Genomic DNA, 22,723 nt, shown 5'->3' on the forward strand with positions numbered 1-22,723 from the left:
TTACAAGATTTAGAGTGAAGGTAAAATTGTTTAAATTGAAAATAAATTTGGAATGATGTAACATTTTATGGTGATAGAGTTGAACATCTGGTTTAGTTTATTTACTTTTTTTTTGCATTTTTAAAATTTAGGAACATTTATGAGCTGAATTTTATTGATCCTTTGATGACAGGCTAGGAAGAAGGAAAGCTGGCAAATAGTTCAGGAAAGGAAAATAGTGCAGCTGACTTGATTGGCACCATATCTACTCCCTGCACCACCCACGCTCCATAACAGCACTGTGCACCATATATAAGATATACTGAAGAAATTCATCAAAGATCCTTAGCACCTTCTAAACTCACAGCAACTACTGTCTAGAAGGTGAAGGGCAAGGAATACAGGGAACCTGCAAATTTCTCTCCAAGACACTTAACATCCTGATTTGGAAATATATTGCCGTTCCTTTCGCATTGCTGGGTAAAAATCCTGGAATTCACTTCCTACTGGCATTGTGGATCTACCCACAAGATAGACTGCAGCAATTCAAGAAGGAAGTTGTCAAGGACAATTAGGGATGGGTAATAAGTTCTGGCTTTGCCAGCAATGCCCATGTCCCTTGAGTGAATAAGAAAGCAAGGGAGAGCTGTATAATTTGTGTTTCAAGCATTTTTCAGTTTTACATAGTGGATAATAAGGCTTAGGAGACGAAGTAGGCCATTCAATCTTTCAAACTGCTCCAATAATCAGTAGTTTGCTTGTGATCTCAACTGCACTTACTCATTTGTCCCTTGTTGACTCCCTTGTTGATCAAGCATTTCTTTAACTCTGCCTTGAATAAATTCTGTGATCCTGCCTCCACTACCTTTTGGAGAAAGGGATTTTAATACTGATGACCCTCAAAGAAAACATTTCTCCATCGTGTAAATGGAGATATCTTGGTGTTATACTGTCTGCCACTTCAGTTTTTCCCAGAAGTGGAAACATTTTTCTTGTATTCACCCTCTTACGGCCCTCAGATCATTATATTTTTCAATGAAATCATCTTTTATTCTGAACTGCATACAATAAGTTTCTTGTCCCAGGAATGATTTAAGTGAACTTTCTGAAATGCCTCTAACGAAATTGTATAATTTTAAAATAAAGGAGATTAACTGTGTACACAGTATTCTGAATGGAGTGTGACTGAGGCCCTGTACAGCTACAGTAAAATTTTATTTTTGCATATAATGCAGTAAGCTCCAGCATTCTATTTGCATACTTAATCTTTTGCTGAGCCTAATTATTAACATTTAATGAATCTAGTATTATCCAGATCCCTCTCTATCATGTGCTGTCTCCATTTGAATAGTATACTGTTTTTTTAATTCTTCCTGTTAAAGTAGACAAGTTCACAAATTCCATGCTGTTTTCCACTTGCCAAACCTTTTAATGTTTCTATATCCCCTTGGAGATTGGCTATCCTCTTTTGACAACTTGCTTTCTACTTGCCTTGGTGTCATTGGCAAAGCTACCATACAGTCATTCCCCTCCACTCTGAAAGGGTTGTACATAACTGTAGCCTCAGCATGGATTTTATTTTTATGGCAGGGTTCTTGTAGAGTTCCTTAACAATCTGACTTGCATCAGAAGGAGATGAGTGACTCACAACTGTTGCGATTTTGAGATTCATGTAGATTAACAGAAATGAAATGACTTAACTGAAAACATTTCCTTTAAAAATTAGTTATTTACCACCTTTATACAGAGAAAATATGTTTGATTAACGTAGGCTAAGGCAGTAATCACAGTGGTTAGTACCAGCGATGTCCTGTACCTTCACAGTTAATTTTCATGTAGGTAACCTGAAGATGGAATTAAGTTTATTGTTCTGAAAACATTGTCATGTGTTTGATTTTGGAACGCAATGGTTTTTTTTTAGGTCTAATTTTGACTCCAGTAGACCTAGATGATTATATAGTTAGCTCAGTATGACTGAATGCTGAAATGTTAGTTGAAGCAATTGCTGCATGTTTATCATTCAATCAGTGATTACCAGGAAACAATGTGGGTTTGTGCATGTACGTTTTTTTTAAGAGCTGAATGTGCAATTGTTTTTAAATTTTGTTATTATTAGCACAAGGTCCTGTTTTGAATAACAGTCATATTCTGTTCTTTAGAACAATACATCCTTGGTAAATATCTATGCAATGGTCACAGTCTGCTTCAGTCCTATAACAGTTCCTATCTAATCATAACTGACCTGTAGGTATTCTACATCTTTTTCAATCTTCACTTATTTCTCTTTCACTGGTATCTGCATCTCCTTCCAGAGTGTTCTTCTGATTTGAAGAGTGTGCATTTGTGTGGGGCTTGCTAAATCTGTGTCATTAGAATGCTAAAGCATCTTGGAACTTGACATATACATTCCATACTACTATGGTGACTTTCAAGGAAAGACAATAGTCAGAGTCATACAGCATAGAAATAGGCCCATCAGCCCATTATGTCTTAGCCAATCAATAAACAGTAAACTTCACTAATCCCATTTATCTGTACTTGGTCCGTAGCTAATTATGCCACAGCATTTTAAGTGCTTATCTACTTACTACTTACTTAGTTCCTTTGTATTAGATACAAAAAGACGAAGGATAGTTTATTTGAATGTTCATTTGCCTTGTTGAGCTGGCACAAAACTATACACTTCCTTTTTCAGCCTCTGCAGGGCTTCTTATTTAGTTGATGCTCAATTGGCATGACCTCCTAAATCTCTGAAAGGCAGATTACATTTAAGTTGTTGACCCTTAATTCAGGCTCACTTGTACTGGTTATGGTAAGTTTTCTTTTTTGAAAACAACAAACATATCATAAATCTGCTACTTAAGAATCCTACATTGAGTATCTAAACCTCCTAATTCCCAAAGCCTGATCATCTGTCTACGAGGTACATGTTAGGAGAGTGATGGAATACTCCTCACTTGCCTGAATGTGGTGCAGCTCCAACAGTAACCAAGAAGCTTGACACACTCCAGGACAAAGCAACTCACTTGATTGACACCACATTTATAAACACTCACTCCTTCCACCACCAACTCTCAGTAGTAACACTCTGGACCAACTTAAAAGATTCTATGTAGAAATTCACGCAGGCTCTTTACACAACATCTTCCAAACCCATGGAATCTATCATCTGGAAAGATAAGGGAACCAGATACTTGGGAACATCACCTCCACATTTGCCTTCAAGCACCTCACCATCCTGACTTGGAGAAATATAATCGCAGTTCCTTCATTGTCACTGATTCAGAATGCTGGAACTCTCGCTAATAGCGTGATGCATCTACCTGCACCAGATGGACTGCAGTTGAAGAAGACAACCCACCACCTGACCTTCTCAAGGGCTACTGGGGATGTGCAATAAATGCTGTTGATGTCCAAATCCCAATAGTGAATTTAAATTAGAAAGTTAACACTGGGAAATAGTGTTTGTTGTTCTGAAGTTCACTTGTTTATGTTCTTGTGGAGTAATTGTAGTGTCTCTACTTCTGAGCCAGCCAGTCTGAGTTTAACTCCCACCAATTCAAAGATGTGTCATAACGTGTCTAAACAGTGATTAAAAATACTTAGAGGGAAAGTTGTCAAGTGGTTCTATTTACTCATCTATTAATTCAGGGATTGGATTAGTAATCTAGAGATAACTGGAAACTTGTGAATTTGAGTTTACACAAGTCAATAAAAACCTGTAATTGGTAAAAATGATCATTTAAGCTGTTTGATTGTCAATAAAAAACTGACCTGAAAATGTGTTGCTGGAAAAGCGCAGCAGGTCAGGTAGCATCCAAGGAACAGGAGAATCGACATTTCGGGCATAAGTCCTTCTTCGGGGCTTATGCCCGAAACGTCGATTCTCCTGTTCCTTGGATGCTGCCTGACCTGCTGCGCTTTTCCAGCAACACATTTTTCAGCTCTGATCTCCAGCATCTGCAGTCCTCACTTTCTCCAATAAAACACTGACCTCAACCTACCTACTCATGTAACCTCCATCAACCTTTGTGCTTCTCCATTTGTAGCCTTGGTGTATCCACAAAGTTAATCACTTCACCGCTGTTGGCTATATGTTCAGCAAGTTTAGCCATAAGCACTGGAATTCCTTCCTTAAACACCTCCAATTTTGTCAACTGTTCTAATCTTTCCCAGTGTAGCTGGATGTCAGTTATTTTTTTCTTATTTAGATACCAGTGAAGTGCCTTAAGGTATTAAAAGATTTTAAACTGTCATTGTAGATGAATAATCACTTCTATGAGCAAACAGAAATCTTGAATTTTGTTTACTAACAAACCAGTACGGCATTTATGTGGTAGTGAAGAATGAGAGGATTAGACAAGTTGCTCCGCGTTATGTTGTGGTCTTTGCGTTTATCACCTACCAAGCGTGCACACAGTGTGAAGGTCTTCAAGAACTTATAGGCCAGTGAGCCTTACTTCTGTTGTAGGAAAAGTTTTGGAAACAATTATAAGAGAAGATTTGTAATCATCTAGCAAGCAATGATTTGATTTCAGATAGTCAACGTGGTTTCGTCAAGGGCAGGTCGTGTCTCTCAAACCTCATGAATTTTTTTTTTGAGAAGGTGACCAAGCATGTAGATGAGGGTAGGGCAGTTGACGTGGTATAGGTGGACTTCAGTAAAGCCTTTGATAAGGTTCCACATGGTAGACTGTTAGAGAAAATGCAGAGGCATAGAATTGAGGGTGACTTAGCAGTTTGGATTAGAAACTGGCTTTTTGAAAAAAGGCAGCGAGTGGTGGTTGATGGAAAATATTCAGCCTAGAGTCCGGTTACTAGTGGTGTGCCACAAGGATCTGTTTTGGGACCACTGTTGTTTGTCATTTTTATAAATGTCTTTGACGCAGACATAGGTGAATGGTTTAGTAAGTTTGCAGATGACACTAAAGTCGGTGTGGTGGAGTCTTGGACAGTTTGGAAGAATGTTACAGGTTGCAGGGGGACTTCGATAAACTGCAGAATTGAGCTGAGAGGTGGCAAATGGAGTTCAATGCAGCTAAATGTGAGGTGATGCACTTTGGGAAGAATAACAGGAAGGCAGAGTATTGGGTCAATGGAAAGATTCTTGTACTGTGAATGTGCAGAGGGATCTTGGAGTCCATGTACGTAGATCCCTGAAAGTTGCCACCAAGGTAAGAAGGCATACGGTGTGTTAGGTTTCATTCGTAGAGGGATTGAGTTCTGGAGCTGTAATATCATGTTGCAACTATACAAAACACTGGTGTGGCCACACTTGGAATATTGTGTGCAGTTCTGGTCCCCATATTTAGGGAAGGATGTGGAAGCATTGGAAAAGGTGCAGAGGAGATTTACCAGGATGTTGCCTGGTCTGGAGGAAAGGTCTTATGAGGAAAGGCTGAGAGACTTGGGTCTGTTCTCATTGGCAAGAAGAAGGCTAAGACGGGATTTGATAGAGACATACAAGATCATTTAGAGGATTAGATAGGGTAGACAGTGAAAGTCCTTTTCCTAGGATGATGGCATAATTACAAATTGAGGGGTGATAGATTTAAGACAGATGTCAGAGGCAGCTTCTTTACGCAGAGAGTGGGAAGGGCGTGGAATGCCCTACCTGCTAATGTAGTCAACTCAACATTAGGGAGATTTAAACAATTCTTAGATAAGCACATGAATGATTTTGGGATAGTGTAGGGGGGCGAGCTGAGAATAGTTCACAGGTTGGTGCAACATAGGGGGCCGAAGGGCCTGTTCTGCGCTGTATTGTTCTATGTTCTAACTGCAGCACTTGATTACTCCTCTGTCCCATATTAGTCCTCCACATGCATATGAAAACAAATTGGTATTTTCAAATTGAACACATTTTGATCCCAATGACATAACTGACTCGAGTGCACTGAGTGAAATAACTCCATGGAGGTTGGCATGCCATTACCAAGTCACCGCTAAATTTACACACGAACAGTCCTCGACTCTCTTACTGCCTCATACAAATTCAGACACCAGAGCAGAGGTATCTCTGACACTCAACCTTTTTTTATATGTGAGCCATGGCTCCCTGATTGGGGCTGTCATGAGGTCCAGCTGGTGAGTTTATTACAGTCACTAAAGTATTCCTGCTTTGAGTCTGCAGAAATAGGCTAGTTCTTTTCTTGGAAAGCCTTCTGGGGCGTTTTAGCACTGAGTCAGATTCCTCCAATTCAGTGTATGACATGGATAGTATGTAACAGATGAGAGCTCACCTTTAGACCAGAAGCACCTTGGTAGAATTTCACTGTTCTCCTGGTGCCAAGACATCAAGGTGGCTAATTCTGTCATATCCTGATTCAGAGGGTTCAATAACATTTGACTGAGACAGTGAATCCATGAGTTCTGGCAGCATTCCTGATGGTTCTGAGTAGCAGGTCCCATTTTATTCCTGCACTTATTTGAGAATTTGCACTTTACGTATGGTCTACATGCTTATTCTGGACTGTCGCACCTACTCCTGACCTTGCATTGGCCATGTATCTTACCCCTTTGGGGCCATTTCTATGATTCTGACACTACACTTCGTCCTCTGAATCAAAGTGCGCTACCCTGTAGGGTAGTCCAATAATCGAACAAGAACCATGACAGCTTGATATTTTGCAAGGCTGTAGGCTGTTTTCTCAATCCAGCTCTCATAGTTTGGATAACTGTATCTATCAGGCCATTGGCTTTTGGGTGATCTGAAGCTGTCCAAATATGTCAAATGCTATTTAACTTAAAGAAATAATCAAATTCTCTGCAGGTAAATGATGGTTATCTGTGGCCAATACTTCGGGGACTCAGTACATTGCTAACGATGTGTTCGGTTTTTCTACGGTTGTCCCAGTGTTTGCTGAACAGACCCTATGCACATCCAACCACTTTTGAATGGGTGTCACAATGGCTAAGAACATTGAACCCATGAAAGGACCTGCATGGTCAACTAACAACCAAGTCCAAAGTTTATCTGGCTGTTTACTTGGATGTGGCAGTAGTTATTTTTGTTGACCCCCTTGGCACTGTTCCACCGACACAGCTATGTGTGGCCACCAGACATAACGTCTTGCCAACATCTTCATTTCTGAGACCCATGGATGGCCCTGGTAGTATTTGATGGTGACCTTTTGCTCAGGACAGTCGGTCATACACCTCACAACAATATGCTGTCCTCTATGTTAGCTGGTCTGTCTGGTCCAAACAAAGTCTCAATTCTTTGGTTTGTCTTTGGTTTGTCCCTTTGGTTTGTTTCAGTTTGGACTGGGAGCATGTCCAGAAAATGTAATATTATAACAGACTGTACCACTGGGGATACTGCTAATGGTGTACCTGGGAGGTGGTTCAATGCATCCACATTGACTGCTTGGCCTCCCAGACTGTGTTCTAAATGATAACTATAAGCACTTTGTATTAGTGGAGGCTTGGGGTTGCCATATTCCTTATTTGTGTTAGTCAATTCATGAAAAGTTCTCATTTCTGATACCTCAGAGAAAGTTAGGCTCCTAATGACGGAAAAAGCTGCAGCTCCACAGGCTCAAGAGACTTATTCCTTTTTCATCTGTCACAATGTCATTTGCTCGGAAAAGATAACACTCCCTTTCCACATATTGGGTCCAGTTCTTGAGAGCACAGTCAAATGAGTCAAGTTTTCAACAAAGATGACTGTTACTAGTGAATTTCTTCAGGATCATGCTTTACTCTCGTCACCACTGGAATAACTCCATAGAGGCTGGTATCACATCATTAAACCATTCCTTCATTTATACAGGAACAGTCCTTTACTATAATACTTCCTCAGTCAGTATCTCTGACACTCTCCCTTTCCATCTGTCAGCCCAGGACTCCTTGATTGGACTGGACTAACCGCTCCAATCCAGGAACTCCCCTTCTATCAAATCCAGCTGGCTGACCTTGTTACAATCACGACACTGACTTCATTTCATGATTATTTTTCTGCAGCAGATGATTATATACATATGAATAATCACGTTCCCTATTTTGTATACTTGTGTTCACTGTATTGGCAAAAAAGACTATGTTTAGATCACTCTAATTTACTACAGTAGTCCCCTCATACTTGCAGGGGATATGTTCCAAGACTTACCGCGGAAGCCTGAAACCACGGATAGGAGCTAACCCTTTCATTTAAATGGGATTTACCTTGCTGGCAGCCCCCAGTCCCTGGTTCTGGAATGTTCCCTGTATTATGTTCAGGCCGTGGTTAACTGAAACTGTGGAAAATGATTCTGCAGATATGAGGGGCCCTGTATGTTGCTTAAAATTGCTTAAGTGCAGTTGCTTTTTCATTCCCAAAATTATAGCTGGAAAGTTAGTTCTCGTCTTCTGGGATTGTTATCTATATATGTGGTGTAAAATTCCAAGCAGTGGAATGTGGTGAAACGGTTAAACTTAAGTGCAGTTGCTTTTTCATTCCCAAAATTATAGCTGGAAAGTTAGTTCTCGTCTTCTGGGATTGTTATCTATATATTACAGGATAATTAGAGTTGGGGGAATGACATTCCGAATTCCATAAGCAAATAGGCTAATTGAACAGTTTTGGCTGTATACTTGTCATTTTTTAAAGAATTATTCGAAAGACTTCAGTGATCATTTCTAATAGATTTGCGTCCAGCAAAATGCTTTTACTACTTAAAACTAAGTTGTAAACTTATAACAAGCTGGATTTCATGGGCAGTAACAAAGCAGTATGCTCTACTAGCTACAAAAGATCTAGCAATTTCTCTCTGGTGTAGATTTCCCCCCTTCCTAATGTTGGTTAAAACCTGGTACCAAGCCAAGGAGATCTGCAGGTGTCCAATAATAATGGTCATCAAGCAGAGTAATTTTTAAAAGTTTGACTTATTTTTCTAGTCAACCTATTCCGAGCAGATGGGACTTTGAACCCAGGCCTCTCACTCCAGTGGTAGGGACTCTACTTCTGTGTCACAATAGGGCCCAACCAAGCAGAGTAATTAGCCAGTCACATATTAATGACCCCCATCTGGTGCGCTAATGTCCTTTTAGGGAAGAAATTCAGTTGTCCTTACCTGGTCTGGCCGACATGTAACTCCACATCCATAACAATGTGGTTGACTCTTAAGTGCTTGCGAATTAATCAGTCACTCAGTTGAAGGGACAATTTGAGATGAGTGACGAATATTGCCCTTGTATTCAAGGACTAAATAAAAAGATGAAGTATTCACATACAGTAAACCAAAAAAATTAAAAGCACTGATCAAATGTAATCCTAATTTAAATTTATTGATAGCAAAATAAAATAAATTTGATTGGATTAAGCCAAACTCGAATAGAAATTTTTTATTTTTAACATATATATTTGTTTTAAGTTTTATAGTAGAGAAATTTGACATTTCACAAATATAAAATTATAATTTTAGGGACATTGAAGTGTGATTAGCAATAATAAACTTCTCAGGCCACTAAGAACCCAGTTGCACCAACAAGATGTGACTTCTTGATTTTTACAAAGTATAAAAGGACATGTTTTAAATCCTAGGGAATCCTAATAGCTTCTAAGAATGAGAGGACACCAGCTTTTACATTTGTGTTATTTTGTGTATGGCTGAGGTTCTGTCTTTCCTGCTACTCAGAGAAGCAATATGGAATGCGTGGCAGTTCCATTGAGGTAGGGTCCAATACAATGAAGTGGTCGTGAGGCACTTAGCTTTATCGAGTTTTCACTGAAATTGAGGTTCTTGGTAGAACTTATGAATCCCCTCCCCCACCCATGTAAGTAAACGTAGGGTGGGTAGAGCAAGCAAGGATGGCTTTCACCAGCCATTCTTGTGCCTGACTTTGGGTCCCTTGATTGATGTCTGTGTAATAAACTGTCAGCAAACATGTCTGCTGGCAGCCTTCTGAGGATGCAGGATACCCATGTGGCTTCCATTTGATCCCTGAAGTCGTCATTGAATTGCAGTGGGCTTGGGGATAATGGGTATCAATTAGCTTGTTAATGAGCCTAATTGACATCTTACTGCTGCTGTACGGGAATCATGTGGCACTCCTTTTCACCCTTTGGTTCACTTTGATATAGGTGGGGAAAAGAGTTTTCCCATCTCTGAACAGCTTCTGCGATTACACTGCTGTTATATGTAAAGTTACGTAAAGTTCAGCCTTATGTGTGGACTCTTGAAATGGCTGTCAGTTGCTCTGAAGTAATGATGAATGATAAAATGTAGACCAATGATATGTTTAAAGTCTTTGTATAAGACGTGAAACTATATTTCACATGTTTGGATGAGTTTCTAAAAGAAGGACAAGGAAAAATTTGTTGATAGCCAGGCTGAAACTTCAACCTGAAATAAGAAACTAGAAGCTGAAGTTTCAAAATTTTTTATTTCTGGAATGTGAAAGGTGTGGTAGAAATAGTATTTATTTCCAATCTCTATTTGCTTGAAGTTGACAGTGGAGCTTCTCCTTGAACTGGGACCATATTTGTTCGTTCATTTTATCATTTCTAGAATTTTGTTGTTCCCATATTACTGAATTGCCTGCAGCTCATTTCATTTATTAAAATACTGGACTGGCTGTACAATGTTTTGGGACATAAGATGTTGACTCTGTGCAAATCATTTTTACTATGGAGAACATTGCTACACATCTGGAAACTTGCACATCTTGGATATACCAGGAGAAAGTGAGGTCTGCAGAAGCTGGACATCAGAGTTGTTGACTCTGATTCCTGATGAAGGGCTTGTGCCTGAAACATCAATTCTCCTGCTCCATGGATGCTGCCTGGCCTGTGCTTTTCCAGCACCACATTCTCCACATCTTGGATATACTCTTTGATAAAGTAATAATATAAATATCTCCTAGGATAGATGTTAACCTGAGTTGGAGGAAAATCCCATGTTCAATATATTCCAGGATTTACCATTTGACATTGTTGCCACTTATTTCAATGTTTGGTTTAAACGTTTGAACCTTGGAACTGTGGAACCATTTATTAGTTACAAGAATAGAATAATTGGTGTGTTCAGGCAGCACAGTAATTGGTAATTGCATTATTTCCTGGCATTACTGTAGCTGAATAAATGTTATCTGCAGATATAAAGATAAAGTTTTCATTATCAAAGTGTTTTTTTCTTGTACATGCATGTTTCTGCTTTTTATTTTCTATTCAACCCACAGTTTTGGTTGTAGTGTGCTAAACTTGATCTTAGCCTCTTTAATTGCAATATTAATTCAAAATATCAATGTGAGCCAAATAAGGTTCATGAAAATTTGTACTTTTTCAACTATTTAAAATGTTGTTTTTAATCTTCACATCGTTTGTTGATCCAATATTGTCTGTGAAGGAGCAAACTGTCATTCAAGATAATGCATTTATTAACCACTGACTTAGTTGTTTATTGTGATTTTAGCTCCTTGTGGTATTGGCAATAATTAAATCCACTTATTAATTTTCTAAGTAAAATCAAATCTATTTTTATTTAATACCTGATAGGAGACAAGACACAAAATATTCTTTGCTACCTTTCAACCAATAGTTTTGCTGATGGGTAAATTTGATGTCACATCCCATCGTTATCTTATGAAACTACATAATTCTGTAGACTGGTTTGATTTTGTTTAAATACACAGCTAGGCTCAAAGCTAATCATCTGTACCCAATATTTACTAATCAGAGTTGAATAGGAGCAACTTTCATTCATCAAGATAAATAATATTAGCTTTTGTTCACTCTATTTTTCAGAATGAAGCAAAATAGAGTAAATGAAAAAGTTGAGACACAGCTGCCTCCAGATGTCGATAAAGGGAAAAAAAGACGAAAGACCAGCTTGACTCCAGGCAGTGAGACTTTGAGTGCACGTCATGTAGATTGGGGAAATCTGCACTATGATGTGATTCTGCACATCTTTCAGTACCTACCATTGGTGGATCGGGCTTACGCATCATCAGTCTGTAGAACATGGAATGAAGTCTTTCACATGCCTGAGCTGTGGAGACGATTTGAGTTTGAACTGAGCCAGCCAGCCACATCCTATCTGAAGTCAACTCACCCAGATCTGATCCAACAGATAATAAAAAAACATGCAGATCATTTGCAGTATGTCAGTTTTAAGGTAAAATAAAGTTTCTGGCTCTACAATACTTAAAAAAAAAAAGCAAGAAATTTCAAAATTGGGCAACTTCGCAGGTTGCCACAGTAAGAGCTGCAAATCTCCTCCTAAAGTACGAATGAAGAAAAATATAGATACATAGTTCTTTAAAGGAGGAACTGATTTTAAAAAATCTATTGGGAAAAGAAACTAAAAGATTAAATAATTATTTGTGTGTTAATAAATTAATTAGCTGAGACAAAAGGATGTAAGAATATTACCGGGTAAAAGCAAGAGTTCTTAATTTTGTAATAATTGGGTCTGTAGTATGCAATAGAAACTAAAGTTATAAATGGAGTTATCTACAAATGTACAGATTTCAAGTGATGCGCATCTGAACATTTACTGTGTTTACACAATTCAGGAATGAAAGTAATTTTCAATTGATCCTTTGCAGATGAGGAGAAGGTGCCATATTTCCACAACCTTTCTATAGACTCTGTTTTAATAGTATGCCCTTGTGTAGATTCCCATCATAGATGATAGCTCAATAATTTACTTTTCTATACTTTTGTCCACTAACATCTCTTCAATTTTAAAAGCTGTAGATTTTATTGCTTGAGCTGCAATAACAGAACAAAGATTGAGTGTAAGTGGCCATAGATTAGTAGATTGGAAAGACAAGTATCACATAAAATAAAATGGAGACAAATGAGAGATGAGGCATTTGAATAAGATTTATTAGGAAAGATATTTATGAAACAGTAACATTTTAATAACAGCAGAGGAACTTTGAGACTTGGAGTTTACTTATTTAAACATCAAAATGGGCAATAATGATCATGTTTTCAATTAGAAATAATATATCTGGTTTCCTACATTTAAAAAAAAAAGGCATGCCAAACAAAAACCGTCTTATGGAACAGATGTGAATACTGTTGAGTTGTTGCAGAATGTTCAATTTAGGAAAGTAATAGAGTGCATTACTGGCTTTAGTTATGAATGTGTGGTCATGAGTTGCCTTCTTGAACTGATGCCATCTACCATATATACTCGTATAAAAGTCGAATTTTTTAGGTTATTTTTAAAGATTCAATTTATAGGGTCGACTATTACATGGGCACTAGTTTTTGAGGGGCTGAAATTCATACTACAATTCAAAATAACACATGATTAGCAGAAGTCGATTTATTTGCTCAACTAATCCCAGATAAAGAAGAAAATCACAATGAATTACAGTAAAGGTAATTACTGGATAAAAGCAAGAGAAACCAGTATGAATTACCGGTAATAAATTTCATTTATACCGGTACGAAAATTTAACATGTCAGAGATTCATTGAAATCCTGTAAAATCACACTGTTCATCGTCGTCAAGGCCTGGTATAATAGCACACTTAAAATGAAACATTTGTTAAATTCTGAATGTGTAAGCATCTTGAACTTTACTGCCAAATTCCTCCATTTCTCTCCCATTTACTCTCGCATGTAATGAACCTCAGCAACAATAAAAAATTTGTCAAAGAATTAAAGATGTAGCTGATATATCTCACTTTTATTCAGATATAATGGCACAACTAAAATGACTAACTTTTTAATCATATTAACTTTTGGATATTTAGTGAACAAAGTGCAATAAGTGCCGTTAGACTTAGTACCTGAATGAATCAAAACGTGCTGTAGTAAACCAAGTGGGCTATATAGAGTTATGAATGAATAGAGACACAACATAGTAAACAAAGAGCAATGAGTAGAGTTACTGGTATGAATTAATGAGAATTTTGTTTAAGTGGGTTAATGGGAACATGCAGTTTCCTTTGTAAAGGTTAATAATGCGATTATAGTCTAGTCGACTTTTACATGAGATATATGGAAAAAAACAAGATTTTTTTTGGCCAAAAGTAAGGGGTCAATTTTTACATGAGTCTATAATGTATCTATAGTTGGTACCTTCATTGCTCTGTTGAGTAGCAGTTCCATGATTTTTGTTCTTTCATAATTACCAAATAATTAGGTGGTTCTAAATCAGAGTTTTGCATGACTTGGGTGCTTGCAAGTTGTGGGGTTGTTTTGAATCTTGCAATCAGTGTTAATAGCATAAAGCATCTATTTAGTCCATTGCATCAAATTGTAGAGCAATCCAGTCACTCTTATTTTCCCCCACTCTAACTATAGTCTTTTAGATTTATTTCTATCTGAGCCTATCCAGATTCCTCTTGAAATTTATTGTCTGTCTGCATTTTCACCAACTGTAAGGGTAGTGAGATCCAGATCATTGCTACTTGCCATATAAAGTTTCCGCATCCTTTCACCCAAAATCTTCTGTCTTTGCCCTGTTAATAAACCATATACAATCAGCTAATAAGTACAGCCTTTCTTTGCTTCATCTCTACTGGAACTGAACACCATATTCTTCTTAGTGACTGAGGTTGAAGATTCAGAAGGTGTTTCAGAAGCCTTGACAAATTACTAGTGTGTACTGCAGCCATGTGATGTTAGCAATTAAGGGAGCCCATGTTTGAGATCCTGGATGGAATACTTACCAACAGAGCTGTTTTGACTTGGATGGTGTCAGCAGTCTTGAATGAGATGTCAACCTGGTGAAGTTTCAATGCACTATTATTTGTATGCCAAACGGCATAAGCAGTAAGTGATGACAGGGCTAAGCAATTCTATATCCAATGTTGCAGACCTAAGTTCTGCAGTCTGGTACATCCAGTCATGAATGCTAGTAAACAATTAATCAGCTCACTGGAGTGGGGAGCCCTGCACACATCCTACCTACAGTGTTGGGCAAGCCCAACACATCTGTGCAAATGAGAAGGTTGAAGCATTTCCAACAGTATTCAGCCAGAAGTGCCAATAGGAGGATCATTCTCTGCCTCATCCAGAGGTCTCTCGCATCGCAATTCCAGCCTTTACGTAGTTGGATTCACACCACGTGATATCAAGAAACAGCTGGAGGCACTGAATATTGGAAAGGCTATCAGGCCTGCCAAATTTTGGAAATAGTACTGAAGATGTTAGTGAAGTTACTGTTCCATAACAGCTACAACACCAGCATCAACCTAATAACAATGGAAAATTTCCCAGATTTCAGAGGTGATGGAAAGAGGGGAGGGGGGTGTTGCATTTGTGATTTAAGGCGAGTATCAGAGTAGTAATCCGAGATGAAATAACTGAAGAATCATCCAGCGAGGCTTTGTGGATGGAGCTAAGAAATAAGGGGATGGTAGTGTTATTGGGGTTATACTAACGGCCCTCAAATAGTCAACTGGAATTAGAGGAGCAAATACACTGGGAGACTTGGGAAGTCTTGGAGGAGCAATTGGATTGTCATAGTCAGGGATTTTAATTTTCCTAACATATACTGGGACTGCCATAACAGTAAGGGCTTAGATGGGGTGGAATTTGTTAAGTACGTTAAGGCAATTTTCTTCAAGCAGTATATAGAGGGTCCTACTCGAGTGTGGGCAAAACTCGGTCTACTCTTGGGAAATAGGGCGGGACAGTTGGGGACCAGTGACCATAGTTCTGTTAACTATTTTAAAATTATAGAAAGAGACAAAACTGGTCCGCAGGTTCAAGTTCTAAACTGGGGCAAGGCGAATTTTGATGGAATTAGACAGGACCTTGCAGGGTGTAGGTTGGAGTGGTTTGTTTGCAGGCAAGGGGACCTCCGGCAAGTGGGAGTCCTTTAAAAGTGAGATAGCTGGAGTTCAAGGTGTATGTGTTCCTGTGGGAGTGAAAGGCAAGGTTGACAGGACCAGGGAATCCTGGATGACGAGAGATATTGTGACTTTGACCAGAAAAAAGGAGGTATGGCTCAGGTACAGGCAGCTGGGATCACTGGAATCCTTAGAGGTTTATAAGGGATTCAGGAGTTTACTGAATGGTGGACGCTGGTACAATTGCAACATTTTGAAAAGCATCTGGATGGGTATATGAATAGGAAAGGTTAAGAGGGATATGTGCTGGCAAATGAAACCAGATTAATTTAGGATGTCTGGTCAGTATGGACGAGTTGGACCAATGGGTCTGTTTCTGTGCTGTACATCCTAATGACTCTGACTTTCTCAGAACTGAAAGGGGTGGAAAATGCTGATTTTATGCTGTTGACATTGGGGTAATGAAGAAGTGGAACATTTGAGTGAAGTGCCCAAAATAGAAGATGAAGGGAATGTGAATGTTGGCAAAGGAACATTAGAAATTTTAAAATGGGTGTAAATGATAGGAGTGAAAATGAGAAAATGGGTCTAGTGCACTGGAAGCAAAGTGACAAAACATAGGACACGATAGGGATGGGTTTGTGATCAAAATAGTGGACAGAGGTCATGCTGTGAAGTTGTGGAACTCAAAGTTGATTCCTGAAGGCTGTTAAATGCCTAACCAGTAAATGGGGTGTGGTTCCTTCAGCTTGCATTGAGGTTTATTGCAATACTACATCGAACCTAGGATGGACGTATCAACATGGGTCATGGAAACAGCAAGCATGGGGTGACTCATCACTCAGTCTGTGTTTTGTGTCATCAATGTAACTGAGACTGCATTGTGAGCAGCAAATGAGATAAACTAGTTTGAAAGAGTCAGAAGTCACATGACATCTAGTTATAGTCCAACATGTTCATTTGAAATCACAAGCTCCGGTGAAGTGGGACCTGGTGAAGGAGCAGTGCTTCGAAGGCTTGTGATTTCAAATAAAGCTGTTGGACTATAACCTGGTGTCATGTGACTTCTGACTTTGTCCACGTCAGTCTGTTACCAGCACCTCCACATCATACTTCGAAAGAAGCACAAGTAAAACACTGCTTCACCTGAAAGGTGAATTTGAAGCCTTGGGCATTGAGGTGGAAGGAGGTGAAAGGTCAAGTCTCAGACTTTCTATAGTTGCATGAGAAGGTGGTTAGGGGGTCTGGATGTGGTTGCTGAGGGTGGTGAGGAAGTGTTAGGAATAATGAAGAGTAGCCCAAGGTGTTATGGAGGGGAGGAGGAGGTGTGTTGGTGTGTTTAGTCATGGTATCCTGCTGGAAATGATAGTGTATGATCCTTTGAATGTGGGCATTGGTGCCGTGGAGAGTAGAGGGAGAGCCCTTTCATTGTTTTGGAAAGAGGGGAAGGGGAGAGGGCAGAAGTTGGGGCAACGAGGGCAGGATCTTGATAAGAAAAAAAAGGAAGTAAAAGGATGCATATGATGCACACCGGAATAACAACAGCAGAAATTAGGAAGAGTATCTCCGATGCAGAAGAGGGGCTAAAGCTGAAATAAGGAAGGCTATGGGGAAATGTGAGGAATGGATGCACTAAAACAAATTGCAAAAAATTTTATTAATAGTAAAAGATTAGTGAAGAATAGAGTGGGGCCCATAAGGAACAACCAGGGAAAGCAGCTCACTGAAGCAAAGGAAATGGCAGAGGCACTATCTGAATATTTTGCTTCTATCTTTACCAAATCAGAAGATTGTGACAATGGCCTATTTGAGAAAATAGGTGTTGAGCAACTGAACAGTGTAGTGATAGTTTTTATAAAAAGGTGCTTAAAAGGGCTGGCAGTACTCTAGATAGAAAAGTCAAAAGGCCAAAAACTGATGCATTCTAGATTGGTGAGGGAGCAAATCTGAGTTGTTAACAGAAATTTTCCAGGCCTCTCTGAGCATAGGAGTAGTCCTGGGGAGTGGTGGATTGCAAATGTGACACCATTATTTAAGAAAGGGACAAAGTATAACCCAGGAAACTACAGACCTGTCAGCTTGATATCAGTAGTGGGAAAACTGATGGAGACCATCATACAGGATAAGGTAAACACCGATTTTAAATAAAAATAATTTGTGCGACCGTCAACATGGCTTTGTCAAGGGCAGGTCACGTCTGACCGATTTAATAGTTCTTTGACAAATTGACACAGGCAGTAGATGAGTGTCGTGCTGTGGATGTTGTATATTTGGGCTGTCAGAAAGCATTTGATACTGTGCCACATGGCAGGTTTGTTAGCAAGTTAACATGTTTGTGACTGATGGGTCCTTAGCAGCATGATTTAGAAGTTGGCTAAAGGATCAGAAACCGAGGGTAGGTATAAATAAGCAATTCTCAGATTGGAGACAATTTGAAAATAGTGTTCCCCCAAGATTGGTGTTGGGACCCTTTTTCTGATTTACACAAATGATTTGGAGATGAGTGTTGTAACATCTCTAAATTTGCATATGTGATACTAAGCTAGGGAGAACAGTGAATTGAGGATGATGCTGCGTGATTTCAGAGGGATGTTGACAATTTGGCTAAATGGGTAGCTATCTAGCAAATGAAATTCAATACAGAGAATTGTGAAGTAATACATTTCGTTGAAGAAACATGGAAAGCAGTACAGTCTCAATGGTACAATTTTGAGGGGAACACCTGGTCCATTTCCCTCTGATCTTGGCCTGTTCATGTGTCTATCTAAATGCCACTTAAACACTCTCTTTATATCTGCTTCTATCACCTCCCCTAGAAATGTTGTCAAGGTACCAAACATCCTCTGTGTAAAAAAAAACTTACAGCACTGATCTGCTTCAAACTCTCCCTCTTTTGCCTTAAATCTATTTCAAATAGTATTTGATATTTCTACCCTGGGAAAAAGACTATGCACCCTATCCGTGCTTCTTGATTTTATGTACTTCTTTCAGGTCACCCCTCAGCCTCCAATGTTCTAGTGAAAATAATCCAAGTTCGTCCAATCTCCTCTTATGGCTAATATACTTCAATCCATTCAGCAACCTGGTAAACCTCTTTTGCTCCTTCTCCAAAGCCCCCACTTCCTTCCAATTGTGTGGCGATTGGGGAAATGAATACATTACTCAACTCTAGTAAGGACAAAGTAGCCCATTTGATTGGCACCACGTCCACAAACATTCACTCCCTCCACTACAGACACTCAGTAGCAATAATGTAAACTCTTTGCAAGATACACTGCAAAAGTTCACCAAGATCCCTTCGACAACACCTTCCAAACCCATGACGACTACTACTACCTAGAAAGACAGTGACAGCAGATACACAGGAACAGCACTTTCTTCAAGATCACCTCCAAGCCGCTCACCATCTTGCCTTGGAAAATGTTACTGTTCATTCAGTCAGGCTAGATCAAATTCCTGAACAGCAATGTGGGTGCACATTTGCCAAATGGACTGCCGTGGTTCAAGAAACTAGCTCACTTCAACTTTCTCAAGACTAATTAGAGATGGGCAATAAATACTGGGACATCCATTGATGCTCATAAATAAAGAAAAACAAAACGTTAATAATTTCATCATTGACAGCTGTATCTTTCAGTGTGTAGGCTATAGTTACTAGAATTGCCTCTCAAAATCTCACAACCTCTGCCCTCCATTATGATGCCTCTTTAAAACCTATCTCTTTAATCAAACTTTTTATAACCTATGCTAATATTTCTTGTAATGAATTATTAAAATTCTTTGCTAATATGATGTGCCATGGGGCACACTTGCTGCAGTTTGGTGCAATATAAGTGCAAGTTGTTAGAGTTGTCATTGTAGGGCAGGATTGAAATTCCGAGTTTTCTGAACAATTCCGATCAGCTGATGCATGTTTACAGTCAGTACATCTATGTGATAGATAACTTTGAGCTACATAAAAACAGTTGTGTCTTAAGAGTCTGTTAAGCAATATGTTGTTTCTTCAGACAAACTGTATAAAGTGCGAAAGTAACCACAATCTGCTTGCCTCAATATTTTAATTATGCTTTCATTGTTAATTATGTAAGGTCAAGGCACTATTAAGTCAGTCAGTGCATGCAGTTAATCTAACAGCCAATGCTAGCAAAATCTTGAGTACTGTCCAATTGGTATTTTTTCAACATTTTTGTCACTCTCTTTTAATGATTTTTTGCAACATATATCTGGCTGTACTCTAAATTATGGAGTTCATAGCAATGTTAAGTCCAGTTTTTGTATTTTAAATCTGCTTTCTTATTTTTTCAGGTTGACAGTAGTACTGAGTCTGCAGAAGCAGCTTGTGATATTCTTTCACAATTGGTCAACTGTTCCATAAAGACCTTGGGGCTGATCTCCACAGCAAGACCTAGTTTCATGAATTTGTCAAAGGTAGGTTTTAAATTTTATTTTTCCAGATCTAGCTCAGCTGTTGTGGACAAATAAAAAAAAAATGCGTGAACAACTGAAATTAAACCACTTTTGTTTTGTGTTTACAGTCTCGTTTTGTGTCAGCCCTGACTGTGGTGTTTGTGAACTCAAAATCACTGTCATCGATCAAGATTGATGATACTCCAGTGGATGACCCATCTCTTAAGGTGTTGGTGGCAAATAACAGTGACACTTTGAAGTTGTTGAAAATGAGTAGTTGTCCTCATGTCTCACCTGCAGGTAAATTCAAGTTTGCCCATAATTTAAGATCCAGTTTAGCAATAACTCCTAATAAGAGTACAGAAATTATGAGACTAATATATATTTACAACAGTCTATTAATATTGGAAGTCAGTATAGATGATTTGTATGGATTTTCTGCCAACTCTACTTTTGTGAATATTTGGAAGGGCCAATACTCTGAACATAGTAAATCATTCTAAACCTTTTGTTACATTTGCAGTTTATTCAAATGATTCTACAACTCTAGGGTAGCAAGAATGTTTCATGTCTTAAATTATTGATTGCACTCTACAGCTGTTTGAGCTGTTCAGACAATCTACAAAAGTGTAATTTGAAATATTGTGAATGAACACAAATATTTATTTTTATCAAGTGATTTTGATTTTTAGACTGCCTTAGTAAATTCTGTACAGTTCTTCTAAGAAAAGGGAGATTTTCATTTGCAGTGCATCTTTTGTAGTTCAACAAAGATGATCCTAACGAGTCATAGAATAATGCAAAGAAGAAGCAGGCCATTCAGCCTATTGTCTGTGCTGACCAACAATACCAAACTATACTAATCTTATTTACCTGCACTTGGCTAATAGCCTACTATGTCATAGCATTTTAAGTGCTTGTCCAGATACTACTTAAACCTTTCAAGAGGAACTCCCCTTTCAGGCAGCATGTTCCATATTTCTACCATCTAGAGTGTGAAAAAGTTTTTCCTCTGATTTCTTCTGAACTATTTACTCTTCACCTTAAACTTCTGGTCTTACACATGTCTGCCATGGGGCAAATACTCTTACAATCTACCTGATTCATGTCTCTCATCATTTTGCATAGCTCAATCAGATCCTCCTTGAGCCTCCTCTGCTTCAGGAAAAGAAGCCCAGCCTTTCTGTTCTTCCCTCTTAACTAAGACTTGTTGCTATCCCAGACAACATCCTGGTGAATCTCCTCTGCAATCTCCTCTCATCCTTCCAATAGTGTGGCGACTGGATCTGCACACGGTATTCCATCGGTGGCCTAATCAATGCTTTATAAAATTGCAACAAGACGTCCTTGTTTCTATATTCTATGCATCAGCTAGTGAAGGCTAGCATCCCATATGTCATCTTCACCACCCTATCTACCTGTGCTGATACCTTCAGTGATCTGTGAACTTTTACAGCGAGGTCCTATTGTTCCTTAGTACTCCCAAGGAAAGTACCATTTAATGTGTATGTCCTTCCCTTATTAGACCTCCCAAAATGCATCACCTTACACTCATCCTTCAGCCATTGCTCTCCCCAATATCAGATCCATGTCAGACTGTAGTCTGAGACCATCCTCCTTTCTATCAACAATGCCACCAATTTTTGTGTCATTTGCAAACTTAGAAATTATACTTTGTACATTCACATCCAAGTTGATAATGTTCATAACTAACAAGAAGGATTTCATTGCTGATCCTTGTGGTAAACTACTGGTCACAGGCTTCTGATCACAAAGAAACTCTTCACAATTATCCTTTGTTTCCAATTTGTATGGTAATTTTGGATCCACTTTGTCAGTTTGTCTTGAGTTCCATGGACTTTTACTTTTTTGGACCAGGCTTCCACAGCTACCTTGTCAAAAGCCTTACTGACATTTGTGTAAACCACATTGACTGTCATCTTTTGGAAAAACTCAATTAGTCAGACAGATCTTCCTGGAACAAATCTGTGCTGACTATCCTGTTCCAATTATTGATTAATCCTGTCCCTCAATTTTTTTTCCAATGATTTCTCTACCACTGAAGTCAGACTAACTGGTCTGTAATTACATGGCCTGACCCTGCTGCCCTTCTTGAATAAAAGAGCAACATTAACTATCTGGCACTTCGCCTGTGGTCAGCGAAGTATTAAATATCTCCACCAGAGCCCCAGCAATCTCCTTTTATGACTCCCATGGCAGCATGGGATATGATGTATCAGACCCTGAGTATTTATGTACCTTTTTATGTCTATTGGAACATCTAATACCTCCTCCTCATTAACTTTAACATGCTTTGGAACCTCACCATCACAGCTGAAATCTCTAGCTACAACATCCTTAATCCCTTGTGAATGCAAAATATTCATTTAAGACCTCACCCACATCCTCTTGCTTCACACTCAGAATGCCCCTTTGGTCTCTATTAGACCCCTCTTCCTGGTAATCCACCTGTTCATCATATAGTCAGAAAATACCTTGGGATTTTCCTCAATCCTATCTGCCAGAGGTATTTTGTGTTCCCTCTTTGCCCTCCGAAATGTATTTCTTAAGCAGGCCCCTACAATCTGTATTCTCATGA

At 38.8% G+C, this 22,723-nt stretch overlaps 1 protein-coding gene across 2 annotated transcripts in view; it reads left to right on the plus strand.

Annotated features, from left to right (window-relative positions):
* Positions 1-22,723, plus strand: part of LOC122556603 (F-box/LRR-repeat protein 3-like) — a 42,172-nt gene that overhangs the window by 14,055 nt on the left and 5,394 nt on the right. For both annotated transcript variants that reach the window (XM_043703486.1, XM_043703487.1), the window contains 3 exons: positions 11,705-12,074; positions 20,023-20,145; positions 20,253-20,424. In XM_043703486.1, coding sequence (XP_043559421.1) covers positions 11,706-12,074; positions 20,023-20,145; positions 20,253-20,424 — 664 coding nt within the window. In that variant the 5' untranslated portion in view covers position 11,705. The remainder of the gene's footprint in view (positions 1-11,704; positions 12,075-20,022; positions 20,146-20,252; positions 20,425-22,723) is intronic.

The sequence above is a fragment of the Chiloscyllium plagiosum genome, chromosome 14, assembly GCF_004010195.1.
Source record: "Chiloscyllium plagiosum isolate BGI_BamShark_2017 chromosome 14, ASM401019v2, whole genome shotgun sequence".
Taxonomy (NCBI): Eukaryota; Metazoa; Chordata; class Chondrichthyes; order Orectolobiformes; family Hemiscylliidae; genus Chiloscyllium; species Chiloscyllium plagiosum.